The sequence below is a fragment of the Protomyctophum bolini genome (assembly GCF_963924005.1).
Source record: "Protomyctophum bolini genome assembly, chromosome: 5".
Lineage (NCBI taxonomy): Eukaryota > Metazoa > Chordata > Actinopteri > Myctophiformes > Myctophidae > Protomyctophum > Protomyctophum bolini.
In genome coordinates, this window is record NC_137866.1 from 25,745,256 (window position 1) to 25,762,684 (window position 17,429).

Consider the following 17,429-nt stretch of genomic DNA (forward strand, 5'->3'; position numbering starts at 1 on the left):
GGTGGCCTCAAAACCACTAGCATGAGTTGATAGCCACCAGGAACGCTAACTCGCAGAGCCCAGAGCCGCTCTGACATTTAGACCAGATACAAGATCAATTTTATTGGTCAAATTGAGCTGGCCCGTAAGTACGTCACAATCTAGATGCTAGCGTTAATAGCCTTAATAGCTTCCCGAGGGGCGTGTCATCCCCGCTTTAAAGGCCTTTAAAAAATCACACCCGTGTGAACTGAGTGGTGCAACTCCCCTCTCTCTACCTGAAATTACCTACCTAGGTTCCATCCTGGAGGCAAATCTTTCCGGTGATAAAATGGCCACCAACGTAATCAAAAAAGTCAACCAAGAACAAGATTCCTATACAGGATCTCCTCACTGGTCAACAAAAACACCTTGAAGACCCTAACAGGAGCCCAGCTAGTACAAGGTTTCTACGACTATGCATGCAACTCTTGGTACCTCAGCACCTCAAAGGCCCTTAAGACAAGGCTCCAGACTTACTATACTTGGCCTCACTCCTCGAACCCACCTCACCCCTGCCCATTTTAACAGACTGTAATGGCTTAGGGTTGACGACATCTTGCAATGGGTCTGGTCCACAAGATTCGATACAGCACCAAGATAGTGATACCCATGTACCTTAATGTCAGTCCACACCATACACAACACCAGAGGGAGTTCAACAAACCATGTGCAACCCAGATTCGGCACAAACAGGGGACTAAAATTTATTTTCGCTCCTATGCCACCAAAATGTGGAACGCCCTACCAACGGTCATTACGACGCGATGTGAATCCCTTGACTCCTTCAAAACCGCTCTCAAAGGGCACCTACGGACGGCTACAATTCGAAATTGGCCCAAAGCAAAGCAAAGTTACCATATTTACCCAGGGTAACTGGACTAAGCTCAAGAACTTGTTTACAGCCAGGCCCTGCCCCCGTAAAACCTGACTCCCCCACCCACTCTTCGAAAACATATATATATATGTTTATGTATATATGTTTGTTTTACTTTTTTTTATGTCAAAATCCCTTAAATGTTTTAACAACAAGCTGGCATGGGGTCCCGTGGCACAAAATATGTTTTGACGATGTTCTAGGGTCCTTGGACAAATACATTAATCTGGGGGTCCTTGACATGGGAATGTCTCTGGGTGAGAACCTGATAATCACTGGTTTAAACAGCATTTGGAAACAAGCCCAAATAAGCCACTACACTTTAGAAACAACTACAAATATTTACAACTTTATAGAAAAACAAGGTCGCTTATAATAAGCAGACATGGCAACACTGTTCATCTCCTTTCTTTCCACCCCTGCTGCTAGCGCCACCAACAGGCCAGGGTGTCATGTGCGCAGGCCGAGCAAGTGAAGCAGCGTTTTAAAAAAAAAAAGAAAATCCAACCATGATTTCAACTTGAACTTGGTGTGCGATTATTATTGCGATCACTCAGCCACCATATATTGGAAATCAGACCATTTAACCAATGTCTTCTCCAATAACCTTAAAATGACATGTTCCGATGTTTTCTATTCAAATCAAGCCCAAGGTCATGTTTTTTTATTTTGTGTAAAATAAATATTCAATATGCAAATATCTCTAATAATAAGGTGGATGTATTTGGGAATACGTACATGAAATATAATATAAAATAAAATTTGAACTCTCGTAGATGTACAAATGTCAGAATATTCTCTTTGGATTATTAATTATTATATAGGCCTATCCAAAATTCATTGCACATACTGAAAATAGTCAACAACACTGTGTATTTCTTTTTTTTGTGCAATGTTGATTGATTTATTGTATTGTTAAACAAGATTGTTAACAGTACACATAGTAAAGTAAAAAGAGTCCGTGAGCGCCCCTTATGGTTCACATTCGGTTGCAATGTTTTTTCTTCCTGTAGCTCAGTTTTTTGTTTTTTTTTCTACAGAATTTCAAGATGGCGTCAAGCGGAGGAGACGGAGAACACGAATGGACAGCGGCTGTCCGACCGCTTTTATCTGCTTCGTATACGGCTTTTGAAACGAAAGAGCTACCTCAGCTTATTGGATCTATAATAAACAGGTATTCTATTACATGTCAGTAAAATACGGGCCGCTGTTTACTTGGATATCAGCTGTACGCACCTGCAGTCAGCTGGCTAGCTACCTTGCTAGCCAACTTGGATGACTAACATTGGGTAGCTGCTGTTTGACTGGCAGTGGTATACTGACGTTAGCTACTGTGCTAGCTAACTAACTTATAAGGCTTATAACGCCTATACTCTCTGGTAACTCACAAGCTAATTACGAACAAGACACGGTCAACATTTGGCTGAGACTGAAGTTCCATTTAAATGCCGTGGCAAATGTTCACTTAGGTTTGTAAGAACGAAAAATTGCTTTATCATTAGCAAGCTAACACAAACAAGCAGCTAGCTAATGGGCCTTTGAACCAGCTGCCCAACGTTAGGTAAGTTCCCAAGGCCCAGGAACAACAACACAGTTACATTAACAACGTCACTTTTAGAGTATTTAACCCGGTTAGCATACCGAGACAGCCATATGGATTGTTGTTGGCCTAATATTGTTATGTTGCATTGCAAATAAATCATTAGGGTGTTGGCGAGTCAGTTGACGGTCATCAGGTGTGTGGGTGGTTTTGGTTGGACGGAAAATGTAGGCGTAGACCAGGGTTCTCGGATATTGGAATCTCTATGATTGGAATACGACGAAATGATTAACTTTACATTGGCGCTGTTAAGAGAATGGATCACATTATAGAGTGGATGTTAGGAAGTTTTGTATGCGGATACTGCTTATTGGTAAAATGGGTGGTGCAACACTAGTGTCAAACTCGTGAGAACGTGGTTGATTATTATTGTCAATGTCAACAGCAGGGATTAGGTTCAGTGATCTAGTCCTGAATTTTGCCTGTGAACTCTTTGTACAACCATTGTGTACTGTATTGTGTAAGCTGCAGTGCTGTCTGTCTGCTTAGCAAACGCATGTACACTGTGTGCACGTGTCAATTCAGACAGGTCACTTAGGTCCAGTGGGTTGTCATTTGACACCCCGACTCAGAAAGTTAATCATGAACTGGGTGTACTGAGGGGATTCAATTAGCCTAGGGTGCTGTGATGCTATTGCTTGTTTTGATGCAACAGACAAACTGCAAAGAGAACGTGCAACTCTATACGTTCATTGTAGCCTGGTTGCTATGCATTATAGATTGTGAGGAATACATTAGTTCCTGAATTGTAACCTTTTCAAGCATTAGGCCATTTGCCCATGAAACTAAACTTGTATTTGAGCAATAGACAAAAACGCTTTGAAAATTTGTCATCTAGTCTCCCGAACCAGACTATTGCCTGCCACAATTTTCGAACGCTTCCTTCATACAGTCTGGAGCACAGAAGCTCTGAAAACGATCCAAGGGTAAAGTCGATGTGATATCTCCTCCCAACTTCTATTTTGTCTTTCGCACCAATTTGTCTTAATATAAATCAAAATACTCAAACACTATATAGCTTGCTGCATATCAGAAATGGAAATTCAACAATCAAATGTGGAGTGAAGATATTTAAATCTTAGACTGGCACACTTTTTGGGCACCAGCCTACTCGGGACCAATGCAAGTTAATTGATGTACCGGTAGTCGTTTGAAATGTTGACATATTATATTGGCGAAGCAGACTACAAACGTGACTCAAAGCTCAGCCTAATAATCACCCATAGTCATATAATTACTTATCACCAGTCACCACTTAAGGTGACTACTTAGTTAATCCGAACAGCCTTTTTTTTGGGGTGGGTAGGCTATAATTTCAAAAGGATGTAATTCAGAACTTCGGCAGGGCCTCTCTGAACTTATTTCAGCTGTTCTTGCACCTAATGCATGTTACTTATGACATACATACATACATACATACGGTACATACATACATACATACATGGTATACATACATACAGAAAAATATAAATGCCTGCTTATTAGTTATTATTAGACCTGAAATCAGTAGCATAATTATTACCCTTGTGCCAGGCACACAAGCACAGACAAAAAAAGGGGAAACGTTCTTTAAGTGTGCAAGTGCTGTGTGACTAAAAGTATTGTTTCATACATGATTGTCAAATCGCTGTCAAATATGATATGACACACACAGGGGTTGACAATAAGGTCTCAGAGGCACTTGGCCATCATTACTTGCGCAAAGGTCATACCCACTTGCCTGAAAAGTAAATTGTGCTTGTAGAAAATATTAGTGCGTCACTCCCTGTCACACATGACATGTGTCACACATGACGTGTGACATGACCTGTGATCTGATACATGTTTTCAGCCTTGGAGTACTATGGACAGAGATTACTCCTGGCATGCTGTTTAAACTAATATATAGATTTTCTTTTGATGAAAATATCCATAATATATTTATAAAACCACTTCAAACTACTAAAACCTATATGGTAATTATTTATTAATTATATATGCTAATAGACATTTAACAGTACAAACAATGTGTTCTAATTGTCATTTGCAGCGAATCTGAGATTCTTCATCATGACAAACAATATGAGCCTTTCTACTCATCATTCGTGGCACTATCTGCACATTACATCACCACAGTATGTGGACAAAGTAAGTATCTTTCAGATTTTCATTTCCTCATTGGCATTCTGTTTTCTCACTTTTCATTTTTAATGTGAAACGTGGGGAGGCCTGAGTGGTGTAGGGGTAAATGTCGTGGAGACTGGGGGTGAATCCTAAACAAAATCCTCCCAACAAGTGGCTGTGTTTGTGTTCATGGGTGGGAGGAACCCAACCCAGGGCAAGGGGGGGGGGGGGGGGGGGGCGATCTTTCACTGCCTGCATTAGCTACTCCAGGTTAGTTTGGGTGCTTGTTCAGCATGGAATGGAACTGTGGGAACGCATGCAGAGTGTTCCTCTGCATGCGTAAATGCGCTCAGTGAAATTGTCACTCTGTCGGTTGAAAAGGAGCGGGGGGTAGTAGTGTCACCGTGTAATGGGCGAGATGTAGTTGTCTGCACCCTCCCCAAAACAGAACGGTAGGGTTAGCACTTAGCAGTGGGATTTGTGGTTGGTTTTGTTACCTATCCACTTTGTGCCTTGAAGGCTTTAACATTTGGGGTGGTATCATGACTAAATTGGATGGAAAATAGGGAAAAAGACGACTACAAATATTACCATCTGTATGATAAAAGTATTCATTTGTGCTCATATAAATACTATATAAATACTACTATAAAAACGGAACATTGTTTTGTGAAATGTATAATTCATTTGTGACTTTTTTTTTCTTTCCAGAATTCATAATGGCTATACATATTTATTCCATTAAACAAATCAAATTAACCTATGTTAATTAGGCCAATCTATCTATTCTGTTCACTTAATATTCTGTTTATTATTGTAGTTCCCAGGAATCAGTTGCTGTCGGTAGCTGCAGCATGCAAAGTACTGATAGAATTCTCCCTGCTGAGGTTGGAGAACCCAGACGAAGCATGTGCTGTGTCACAGGTAAGACAAATGTACCCCAAATAAACCCCTAACCAAATCTGGCTAATGGAGGATAGTGCTGTGGCTGTATTGATGCTAGAAGAGTACCTACATGAGCCCTAGCATCCCTATTCTGGACATACTGTATCATAATGGGTGAACGGAAAAAGTGGGGGAACAATAATAGAAGGTATTACAAAGTAAGCAACAACAATCTAATGGTGGGGTGTGCAGGTGAGATAAAAAAAACAACAACCTGTGCGGTGAATTAGGTCAATCTCACCTCAATCTGAGTTCTACATGCTCGCAATGCTCTGTGAGCTGTTTTGAGCTTGTAGATGGGCTAGTATTTTTGCAATTTGACATACAATGATGTTGATGTATGTAGAATGTAACTGTTGAACTTGACAGATGATACAGGATTTACCCTTGCTCTGCCTGCAGTGTCTGCACGCTTTTATATCAATGTTATTTCCCATATATTTACATGTTGACATGCTGAATACAAATAAATGCAATATTCTGAGTTAAATCAAACTCTTGTTTATAAAGCACATTTACAAAGACCAAAGGTCAACCAAAGTGCTGTACAAGGTCATATAAAAGAAAAAGCAAACATACAGAGAACAAGAAAAATAAAATGGCATAGTATAACAACACAACAAAAGACAGCAATTACACAGTTTAATTCACGCACATAAACCAAAATGCAATCCATGATCAGTTAAATGGTAAACTGTTATAATTAGCCTTTCTTTAATTTAAAGTTGAATGAATTTAAACTATTTATGTTGTTCCTTCCTCCCTTAAGAAACACCTGATCCTTTTGATAAAAGGACTTTGCACTGGCTGCAGCAGACTAGACCGCACAGAGATCATTACCTTCACTGCTATGATGAAGTCCGCCAAGTTGCCTCAAACTGTCAAGACGCTTTCAGATGGTAAGTCTGCTTTAAAATGATTTGCAAAGGTTAAAAAGCTACACTGGTCTACAGATGCAAAGAGCGATAACATGCCAGAGGTTATGGCAAACTGTGGTAGTCACAACAAATTAAAATATACGAGTATAGCAGCACACCTGCCCATGACAACAGTTTCTTGTGGACACAGACTGTACTTTTCTCAGACTAGGTGCTCAGGTAGTTGGTTGGCTTTATAGGGCAGTATACTGTGTATTGTCAGAACATAACTGGCAATGTAGTAATTTTTTAGTTCATAATTATGTTAGAGCAAACGAGCAAATTATTCTGAAGTAGAAAAGATAACCCACACTGCAATTTTTTAAATTTGGGTCTACAGTAGTACAGTATGCACAAAGCTCGGGGCCACAGTCTTTGCTGTTGCTAAAGTCATGCCAGTAAGGGTTTTGTCTTCTTTTTAATATAACAGTGGAAGACCAGAAGGAGCTGCCCAGTGCTGTGAACCCAGAGCTCCGACAGAAGGAAGTGCAAATGAACTTCTTCAATCAGCTGACTTCGGTTTTTAACCCTGACCTTACCACCATCTTGGCCTCTCCGTCAGCAGCTCACATGCAGGTTTGTATAATCAATGCATGAATCAGCTGCTCATTGCAATTAATTTAGCCTCCATAGTGAACCAAAGTTCACCGCTAGTCTTGTCATAGTGTTTTCAGCTCTGTTTCACTTGTCAGCAAACTCAGCTTTAATCTCTCTCATAGCTTGACCAAGTAATTCTTTACTGAAGTTGCAGTAATCCATTTTATTGTCCGTTACCTTTAACATAATCCCTTTTTCCCCTTTTGTGCTAACCTCACTACATGTAGGCTGAGAGCGATTGCGATGACCAAACGACAACAGATCAGGCCATTCAGGCCAAGATGAAAAATGCCTTTGTCTCTCAGAATGTGTCAAGCTTACAGGAACTAGGTGAATAGAATCTTTGAGTTTAATTTACTATTCAATTTTTTAATTTACGATGTTATAACAACTAATAACTTTGAGGACAACTTGTTGTGCAATGCTTGTCATTTTTGAATTCCTAGGCAGTGCAGTATTGCATTGTATTAGATACAAGACATATAAGTATATATTTATTTGAATTTTTAAATATATCGGTACTAAATGAACAGTGAATTATTGTCATGTTAATGGTTAATGGTACACGCCCCAGCTAGCACCTAGTGAAAGTACTCCCATTTTTGTTCATTTTTAAAATTCTGTTCATTCCTTATGTGTTCAGGTGGGTCTGAGAAGTTGCTACGAGTGTGCCTCAACCTGCCCTACTTTCTTCGCTATATCAACCGTTTCCAGGATGCTGTATCAGCCAACTCATTCTTCATCATGCCTGCAACTGTGGCTGATGCCACTGCAGTCCGGAATGGGTACGTCAAGCAAATTCGTCATGTCTTTGTTTGCTGTTCCCTCTGTCCTGATAATTCATTAAGTTCTTAGTTGGGAAAAATTAAATAAAAAATTACATACCAAAGGGAAGGTACCAATGTCCTTAATTGTACTTGACTTGTTTAAATCTGTGTTCAGGTTCCATTCACTGGTGATTGATGTGACTATGGCTTTGGATACACTGTCCCTACCGGTCCTGGAGCCCCTGACACCAGGCAGACTACTAGATATGACCGTATTGGCTCTGAGCTGTCTCTATGCTGGTATGTACTGTAGTAGTAACTGGATTTAAGCATAACAATCACTATCTTTTAATGAAAACTACTAAGGTTGTCGGTCTAATGACATTTGGGCCCAATAGTATGTCTAAACTAAAGCCTGTAATTTGACCTGTATTGTCAGAGTTTCTGTTGTATAGTTGTATTAACTATATTTTACCTTTTCTTCAGGTGTCAGCGTGGCTACTTGCATGGCCATTTTGCAGGTAGGAAGTGGCGTGCAGCTTCGCTCTGCCTCCACAGGGACAAAGGAGGAAGATTATGAAAATGATGCAGCCACCATCGTCCAGAAATGTGTGAGTATTACCGATTTCCACAACAGATTTATGGCATTGTTTACTGGTTCAACCAAAAGAACACAGATTAGCCTGCTAATTCAGATTGCATTGATCATATTGGCCAATGCAGTGTGTTTTTGCATGGTAGAAGACATGAAAAAAAATAAGTTCAAAATTTGTGTTTGTGAACAGCTGGAAATCTATGAGATGATTGGACAAGCCATCAGTAACTCTCGTAGAGCGGGCGGTGAGGTGAGTACTGTACCATAAAGCGCAGTGCATGCAGATGATCAGAAAATGTTAATTTACCATACTGTATCAACAATTGATTGCAGTCATCTGTCAAAACATGATTTCAAATTTTCCTTTTAAGCCCTGAACAATTCTATTAATGGTGGTGGTAGTAGTAGTTTAGTTACACGCTATTTTCCTTTTTTGTTTTCAACAGCACTATCAGAATTTCCAGTTGCTGGGAGCCTGGTGCCTGTTAAACAGTCTGTACCTGATCCTCAACCTAAGCCCCACTGCCCTGGCCGATAAAGGTAAAGAGAAGGATCCTCTGGCTGCACTGCGTGTTCGGGACATCGCTGCACGCACCAAAGATGGAGCTGGGTCCCCTAAACTTGGCCCTGGGAAAGGGTGAGAGTTGATATATACTCCCATGAATGAAATTATATGAATACATTAGTCAGACCACACCTGTCATGTCAGAGTTTGGGGAGTCATTATGCTAGGTATGCTAACATGAGAAATGGTTCTCACATCACTTCTTTACTTATGAGAGTATCCCTTGCTCTGCTTACATAAACCATGTAGACATACTAAGGGCCGATTCATACTCCTATTTTACCGCTGCTTCGGCGCTGTAGTGCCGAAATGATTTCGGCTCGTCAGAAATTTTCAGTATCACCGAAGAGACGAACTTTAGGACGGTACCCGCCCCCCCGAACCTCAAATGACGTCACATTGTAGGCTCTACAGAGCCCAACCGACTTTTATTCGGCTCTAAAATAGGAGTATGAATCCATCTGGGAAGCGCAGTGCTAAAACAGCTCTTAACTATGCAGACATGGCCCCAAATTGCAAATTGTTAGTTTTTTCACTGTGTTGAAGCCAAATATATTGTTTTTTGTAAGTAAGTAGCACTTATCCCCAATCCAAACCTTGATGCTGAGAGAAAAGCATTGGTATAATTTTTATAGTCTGCTACACAGAGTGGCTCAGTGGCTCACAAGTCATAACCTCAGCCTGATGGCCTAAAAATCGATTCGAATTAGACAATTCCCGAACGATTCAAAATAAAAATTATATTAAATATAGTTTAGCAGTGGCTCACAAGTCACAACCTGGTGGTTAAGATGTTGGCTTTCCACGCGGGAGACCCGCGTTCGATTCTCGGGTGTTACACCAGCCTGAGATTGATCATCATTGATGACCATTTCTTTTTTTCAAAGACACCAAGGCTTTGGAGTTCTGTCTGTAATCCTGGCTAACCACTCCATCAAACTCCTGACATCGCTTTTCCAGGACCTTCAGGTAGAGGCCCTGCACCGGGTAAGCAACAATCAAGTGAGTTGAAGTGTAGTCTCGCAGGAGCCAGGTAATAAAATGGATATCTAACGTCTGATGCATATTATTGGTGGGCCTGACCACCTGTGATTTACTGAAATGAAGTCTGAAATTAATTTATAAATTAAAGGATAATTCTGGATTGGCTGTTTTCTTACCTTAATCTGACTGTTATAAGCCAATGACAAGTGGCACAGGTGAAAAAATAAATGACATAACATCCACAGAGCAGCTCTGACCGTGCATGCTGGGACTTGGGGCTAAATCGTTTTTTCTTTATTGCTCAACAACACATCTGTCTTTCATAATGAACAAAGTAGTTGCACAGTGTTTTGTCCCAAAAGGGCTTCTGTAACAATCCATAATTCTCTTTTAAAGTTTTTTCGGTGGTGTCGCTTACCAAAAACAGCCATACAGTTTGTAGATTAGCTATTTTTGGTGTGCAAAACCATCATTCAACAGAGTATAAGTTAAGCATTGATGTTAGGCCCACCCAAAAACGTTACAATGTTACAAAAATCACAACTAACCATTTGGGTTTCCTTTTTATCCTCCCTTCCCAACAGGGCTGGGCCAGTGATGGACCCCCAGCTGAGCTCAACATCATGGCTCAAAGCACCTCCATCCAGAGAGTCCAAAGGCTCATAGACTCTGTACCACTGACCAACCTGCTCTTCACCCTGCTGTCTACGTCATACAAGAAGGTAGTAATTGACAAAGACTAGAACATATAATTATCTCCGGACATTGTGTCCGGTAAAAAAAAAAATGTCAGAGGGCAGGCCTACAGTCATCATGCTGTCCTCATGTCCTTCGTCCATCAGGCATGTGTCCTCCAGCGCCAGAGGAAGGGTTCAGTCAGCAGTGATGCCAGTGCCTCCACTGACTCAAACACCTACTATGAAGACGACTTCAGCAGTACGGAGGAGGATAGCAGTCAAGGTAATGAGCATTATTCTGTATGATAATCTGATGCATGAACACTGTAGCAGGCAGCCATCCATACTGGAGAAGGATGTGAGGTTCATGCTACTAGTCTCCGCACTTGGCTAATTGTGAAGGACTTTGGATAAAAGCATTCATCAAATGTTAAACAAAGACAATGGACTTGATACATTTCCCCCCGTTGTTGTTCATCACCATACTGATAATGTATTCAATGCAAACAATCATAATCTGATCTATATACAGTACACCTTAAAATACAATTCTGAATGTGTTACTTGCTGAAAATATCTGTTCTACGGCGGATTATTATGGCGTGAAAATATCAAGGCATTTATTTGATGCTCTTATCCAGGGTAACTTGCAATCAGTGGCCAGTTATGGTCTCAGCGACTCAAGGACAAGCTGTTCATCAATTGTATGACCTAAAGTTTAAGTGGTGCCCGAGCCGAGATTAGCTGCTCACAGACGGTCAGACACATGTATGCCCTTCATCTGTCCTATCTAAGACTAAAATGCATATAACATGGCCTTATGTTCCTAATAACACGGTGTGTGTCTAAACCTGTGCTGAAAGTACTTTCAGTCTTCTCCTGTGTTCTGATATGAGCGCAGTGTTAGGGCTGAGATGCATCAAGGATGCTTTGAATAGCTTAGGCTGTGTAGGACAGGCTATATGAAGGCTGTGGGAAAGTGAGTAATTGACTGAGTCAGGCCACCTGGTGGCAGCCTATAGAAAGGTCAGTACATTCATGTCAGTCTGAGGGTCATGTGAAGACTTTTGTTCCAACGTTTTTGAGTTGACTAAAACAGACAGACAGAGACACACACACACACGCACGCACGCACGCGCACACACGCGCACACACAAAGAAAGTCATCACTAAAACAGTTTTCAAATTAGCGGTCTTGATGGTAGCTGTTTGACTCGGCAGAAAAAATGTTTGATTTTGTCACAGTAATCAATGGGGTCTGCAAAATTGGAGGTCTTGATCACTAGAGAATAATTGGCACAGTTCTGTGGACTCATTCTGTAATAATAATAATATTAACAAAGTACTTGTAATGTTGGTAATGATGTTATAAATTTCACCTCCATGATGATGTTGTAAATTTCACCTCCCGCAATTGGTTGTATAGCATTTTGGAATAAAACTCATTCATGTGTCTAAAGAAATGCACACACACTCACACACACATGCACGCACGCACGCACGCACGCACTCACTCACTCGCTCACTCACTCACTCACTCACTCACTCACTCACTCACACACACACACACACACACACACACACGTGTGTGTGGGCAACAAATGCATACAATGGGACACCACACAAGTAGTCATACATACAACAACACTGACCCATATTGTTGTTGTTGTCACTCCATTGCACAATGCCAGTGTAGTTGACAGTGTCTACTATCTCAGCAGAAAGAAGAGAGGAGAAGACAAGTGCAGCTTGTGTCTCAGGTCAGCAGTTTTCTGTCCTCAGGTCAAAGACTTGGTGTTCACCTCACTTTCCTAGATTGATCTGTTTTTCTTTTATTTATTTATTTTGGTCTATGTCTCACAATTGAATCTGTGGCCATGTTTAGTTTAGGAACAGAACTACAGATGAGAAGGCTTTAGCAAGATGTCTCTCACGCAGTGTTGTCTTGTATACCTCTCTGGCTTGGAGTAGTACTGTGAATAGTTACCAGTATGTGTGTAGGTACTCCTTCTTGGCTTGATAGGAATACTTCATCACACTATTTTCCACAGTCTTCTGTAGCCAATTCATACTGATTTGCCACTGCAATTGACTTCCAGTATCCATTTACATTATTATAAAATAACTTAATCTCCCAGTTATATTTTCTCTGGAATGTTTTCCTCCATCAAACATATACAGAGTAGAGTGAGAAGGGACCTTTCTTCTTTATTCCTTCAACCCTTTTCTGTGCCTTACTTGTATGTTTACGTTTATTAGATAAGGTTTTCCAGTTTAAAAATCAATTATTTTCAGTATTACAAAGAATTAATTTAATATTTTTACATGCTGACTTTTGGGGAGCAGAATAGTGCCGCCTGAAGAGTTCATTCCTATCAAAGCAAGAATGAGCATAAGCGACCCTTCAACATAACATCTCCCGGCTGTGCTTTGAGCCATAGGCTAAACATTGATTATATTTCACGTGATGCTGTTTTCTTTATGATGCAAGTAAATGTGAATATTCTTTATGAACTAAATCACTGTTGATGATTAATGGCTACTACAAATAAGGGGATTGTCCCAAGTGATGCATCTGGTGTATCAATCAAGTATTATATTTTGCTTGTGATGATCCAGATGGGAGTTAAGGATTAACTTGCTTTCAGATCATAAATAGAGGCTTTATCAAAACCCGGTATTTACAATATAACCACATACTGTACCCTGGATGGCTTCAGAATGCATATGATAAGCTGTAAGTCATTACGCATCGCATTGTTTAAAATGGAGGAATTGGATTATTGATATTTGCAATGTCTGTTTATGGAAAACGAGTTGAACAGAGTTGGTTGCAGCTCATTTGTGTATTGCATTGTGTAGCCAATGCACAATTGTGGAAGGGAATTGGGCCATAGATGCTAGTGTAATTTCTTATTTAATCACATTTGACCTGTACAGTACAATGGCCCGAAATGTAATAATGCCATTGAAATCTTAATACATTTATGTATTTGGACAGCATCAAATACAGGTCACAGAACATGTCAGAGCTAGAAGCTAGATTGTAAAGCATTAGTGATGTGTTGTTTCTATGTTGCTAGATAATTTTTACACTAAATTAAGTAGAAGAGCCAAATATTTTTTTCTGAGCAATATGAGCATGTCTGCTGTATCCAAACATCTAACATAGAGGGTATGCGTGTGACATCATCATCCTACCCGGAAGTTATGCGGGAATGCCTGAGTGGCAAAAAACTGCTTTCTGGCCTTGACAGCCCATACATCTAAACAGAAAAGTCTGATTGCATTAAATGTTAAACCCACTTTGCCACTCGATTTGCCACTCACTTTATGCATGCGCATACCCTCTATTCTGATAGGCACTCACTGTGCTCACTTCTTTTGCCCTTTAAGTGGATATTACCCAATTAAATGTCAGTCACAGCCCTTAAGCTAATAGCAGACTTTGGCACTTTGGTCTACCTGCCGCACTGCATTGTTGGTGTCACAATCAACATTGTGTCATTAATGTTTGAGCATATACATTTATGTTAGGGAATGCATTTTAATGATCTGCGTGTCCTTTCAGATGATGACAGTGAGCCTATCTTGGGTCTTTGGTTTGAAGAGACTATCTCTCCAACCAAAGACAAAGTGGCTCCACCACCACCTCCACCACCGCCACCCCTGGAGACATCCCCTAGACTGAAGAGCCCCAGCAAGCAGAATACAAGTGAGAACGGCAACATCTTGGCTGGCCGTAAGGACCCAGAGCTGGTGAGTCATTGAACACTACATTTATTTTTAAATGTATTCTTTTTTATTGAGTACAATGTACAACATGCTTCTTGACAATTCAAAACCCTAGACATAGTCATCAAACAAAAATCAAAGCGGGACAAAGGATTGGTTTCTCAATACGTTAGGCATTTTATTTAGGTTTTAGCAGTGACATTGTAACTCTTCCCACACAAAGTTTTATCTTTTTTCCTTCACAGCATCCTCATACATGCATACTCATTCGTGCATAGACTCTCCCTTACACGCACAGGTTACCTATACCACGAACACTGGCAAAACAATAAAATACAAACCTTGTTTACATTTTACTATAAAACTAACATTATAATTACTCAAATGCTGAATAGTTGGATATTGATGGGTAATAGCATTTTGTATAATAAAAATTAGAAATCCTTTCATAATGTTCATTTCTGTTGTCAAGGCACAAGCTTTTTTCCGTTTCCTGTTCTAAACTCTGAATACCTCTACAATTCATTGTTTATTTTCCTGTTAGTTCCTGAGTCTGGCATCCAGCATTCTGAACTTCATCACCACTTCCATGCTGAAGTCTCGGAACAACTTCATTCGCAACTACCTGAGCGTGTCTCTTACCGAACAGCACATGGCTACATTGGCCAGCATCATCAAAGACGTAGACAAAGATGTCAAAGGGTCCTCAGATGAAGTGTTTTCCCTGGCGCTTTATCACTTCAACCACACCCTGGTGACATCAGACCTCCCATCCCCAGCCTTGCAGGTAAGAAATTGGTTAGTAGTAGAATGGTAGTAGTAGGTTAACCTTTGTCTACAGTACACCGAGGCTTTGTCTTAAGTTGACAACAGTACTTTAAGAATACAGCACGGGATATATAACGTTTTATAACACATCAAGTAATAATAATTTGATGTTGTTAATCAATAATACCTCTCAAAGCACAACATTAAGGTGAAACTGCAACCAATCATCCTCATTATTCAACAAGAGCTAAAGAGAAGATGAGTTCGGATTGGCTTACAGCCGTATTGTTGTTGTCCCTTTCAGACCACCCTTCTTCAGCAGCTGGGAGTTGCCCCCTTTTCAGAGGGTCCATGGCCTCTCTACATCCACCCTCAGTCCCTCTCAGTGCTCTCAAGACTTCTGCTTATATGGCAGCATAAAGCCAGCCTGCAAGGAGAACCTGATGTGCCCGAGTGCACGAAGGTTTGGGAAAGGTATGCTATGGAAACCAGTACTCGCTCGTATAAGTCACTCAAGTCAATGATGTACCACAAGTTTGCCCTTTCTGACCTGTATTTCATGAATATGCATCTCCAAAAGTACAAGGTTGATTCACTTGGCTTGGTTCATGGCACTTCCGTCAAGTATTGTATGTACATACTCTGACTATGAGATGCTTAGAACTAGAGATGCACAGTATTGAAATTATGACTGATATCCGATCTCCAATTATTTGCAGGGTTCAAATCGATACGATTCCAATACCGATATATTATATTATATTTATTATATCATTTTTATGGGGGTAAACCCCCCTCCCGACTAACAAGAGACTGACTGCTCTGCAAGTACAAAGCCATTGACGGTCACATTATTATTGCATCATCAATATCTTGAGATTATGTTTGCGAAAACCACGACACTGATCAACAGCTAGTGCAGATATTTTTTACATTTTGGAAATTCATAATCACAGACCCCCCGTCCTGCCGGTCCCACTGAACCACCGTTGACGTTCAGTCTTGCCCAAATAAGGAGCAGGGATTTCATTGTCATATTAATTATATCGGAGATCTTATGGCGGAGATATGTGTTGCCCTGAGCGCCGTTTTCTAGTTTACTGTTCCTTTCACACCGCCCAATGCTATCTCACAGGTTTCTGGGAACACTGAAGCAGCACGCCATCCAAGGCTCCGTTCACGCTGATGAGGACCTCAACGTGGAACACCTGCAGCTCTTGTTGCTGCTCTTCCACAACCTGTGCGAGCGGGGCCGGCGCACTGTTCTCACATTAGTCACCCAGGCTGTACAAGAAGTGGCCCAGAACAAGGACACCCAGTTGAAGGCTGTACCCCTCAACCTGGCGCGCCTGCTTTTGGTGTTGGATTACCTGCTGCACCACTTCTCCAAGGCACCCATGTACCTGTATGAACAGGTTTGAGTCCTATTGTTTTTTTTTTATTCCTTTATTCTCTCCGCCAGGTCGAAGGCAGGGGGGAGATTATGTTTTCACCCCTGTGTCTATCTGTCCATGGCCAGTCTCACAAAACATTGAATTCATAATCTCAGATCTGGATGCACACACAGATTAGACACCAACAGACCGACATGCGGAAACAACGGTCAGACAATATGGACATGCATTCGAACATGCACTGCTCCCATGCTTGCGGTTAGGGTTTGAGGCAGGTTGTCGGTCAAATGACAGTCGGACCAATAGTATGTCTAAACGAAAGCCTGTACACCGATTTTTGTTACTCAAACAATTTGTCAAATGTAATTGTGATAAGGTCTGCAATGTTAACTTCCCATTTATTTTATTCACCCATTTGTTGGCTTGGTTGTTTTATTACATAACCAATTCCAGCACTGCAGTTCACAGAAACTACTTGTAATTGATCTAATCCAAGTTGTGATTTCCAGGTACAGTACAATCTTCTCACCCCACCGTCCTCTGGGCCGAGTTCTGTTCAGGATGGAGGCAAGCGGAACAGTCTCCCACTCTACTATGGTTTTAAGGAGGTTGAGGACAACTGGGCCAAGCACTGCTCAGCAGGTAGGACCAGTGTAGGACAAAAATGTTTGTCGTTCTGTTAGAGTTCAGGTTTACTTTTAACTAGGGATGCACCGAAAATTCGGCCACCGAAAATATTCGGCTAAAAATGGCTAAAAATGTATTTTCGGCCTATTCGGTTTCGGCTCAAATAAGCCGAAAAATATCACCGAATAGTAGTAGTGGTCCTAAAGTTGTGAATCTATATAATTCAACTAAACTGCGGGAAAAACACAGATGTACAAGCC

At 40.8% G+C, this 17,429-nt stretch overlaps 1 protein-coding gene across 14 annotated transcripts in view; it reads left to right on the forward strand.

Annotated features, from left to right (window-relative positions):
- Positions 1–1,904: 1,904 nt before the first annotated feature.
- ubr4 (ubiquitin protein ligase E3 component n-recognin 4) overlaps positions 1,905–17,429 on the forward strand; it is a 62,269-nt gene continuing 46,744 nt past the window's right edge. For 6 of the 14 annotated variants that reach the window (XM_080764644.1, XM_080764654.1, XM_080764651.1 and 3 more), the window contains exons 1-20: positions 1,905–2,069; positions 4,525–4,622; positions 5,419–5,522; positions 6,313–6,442; positions 6,891–7,036; positions 7,285–7,387; positions 7,701–7,842; positions 8,000–8,124; positions 8,311–8,435; positions 8,610–8,669; positions 8,866–9,056; positions 9,872–9,986; positions 10,553–10,690; positions 10,811–10,928; positions 12,364–12,405; positions 14,217–14,404; positions 14,925–15,167; positions 15,453–15,622; positions 16,284–16,563; positions 17,052–17,184. In XM_080764644.1, coding sequence (XP_080620770.1) covers positions 1,945–2,069; positions 4,525–4,622; positions 5,419–5,522; positions 6,313–6,442; positions 6,891–7,036; positions 7,285–7,387; positions 7,701–7,842; positions 8,000–8,124; positions 8,311–8,435; positions 8,610–8,669; positions 8,866–9,056; positions 9,872–9,986; positions 10,553–10,690; positions 10,811–10,928; positions 12,364–12,405; positions 14,217–14,404; positions 14,925–15,167; positions 15,453–15,622; positions 16,284–16,563; positions 17,052–17,184 — 2,776 coding nt within the window. In that variant the 5' untranslated portion in view covers positions 1,905–1,944. The remainder of the gene's footprint in view (positions 2,070–4,524; positions 4,623–5,418; positions 5,523–6,312; positions 6,443–6,890; positions 7,037–7,284; positions 7,388–7,700; positions 7,843–7,999; positions 8,125–8,310; positions 8,436–8,609; positions 8,670–8,865; positions 9,057–9,871; positions 9,987–10,552; positions 10,691–10,810; positions 10,929–12,363; positions 12,406–14,216; positions 14,405–14,924; positions 15,168–15,452; positions 15,623–16,283; positions 16,564–17,051; positions 17,185–17,429) is intronic. The other 8 variants (XM_080764655.1, XM_080764646.1, XM_080764648.1 and 5 more) reach the window with 3 other exon arrangements.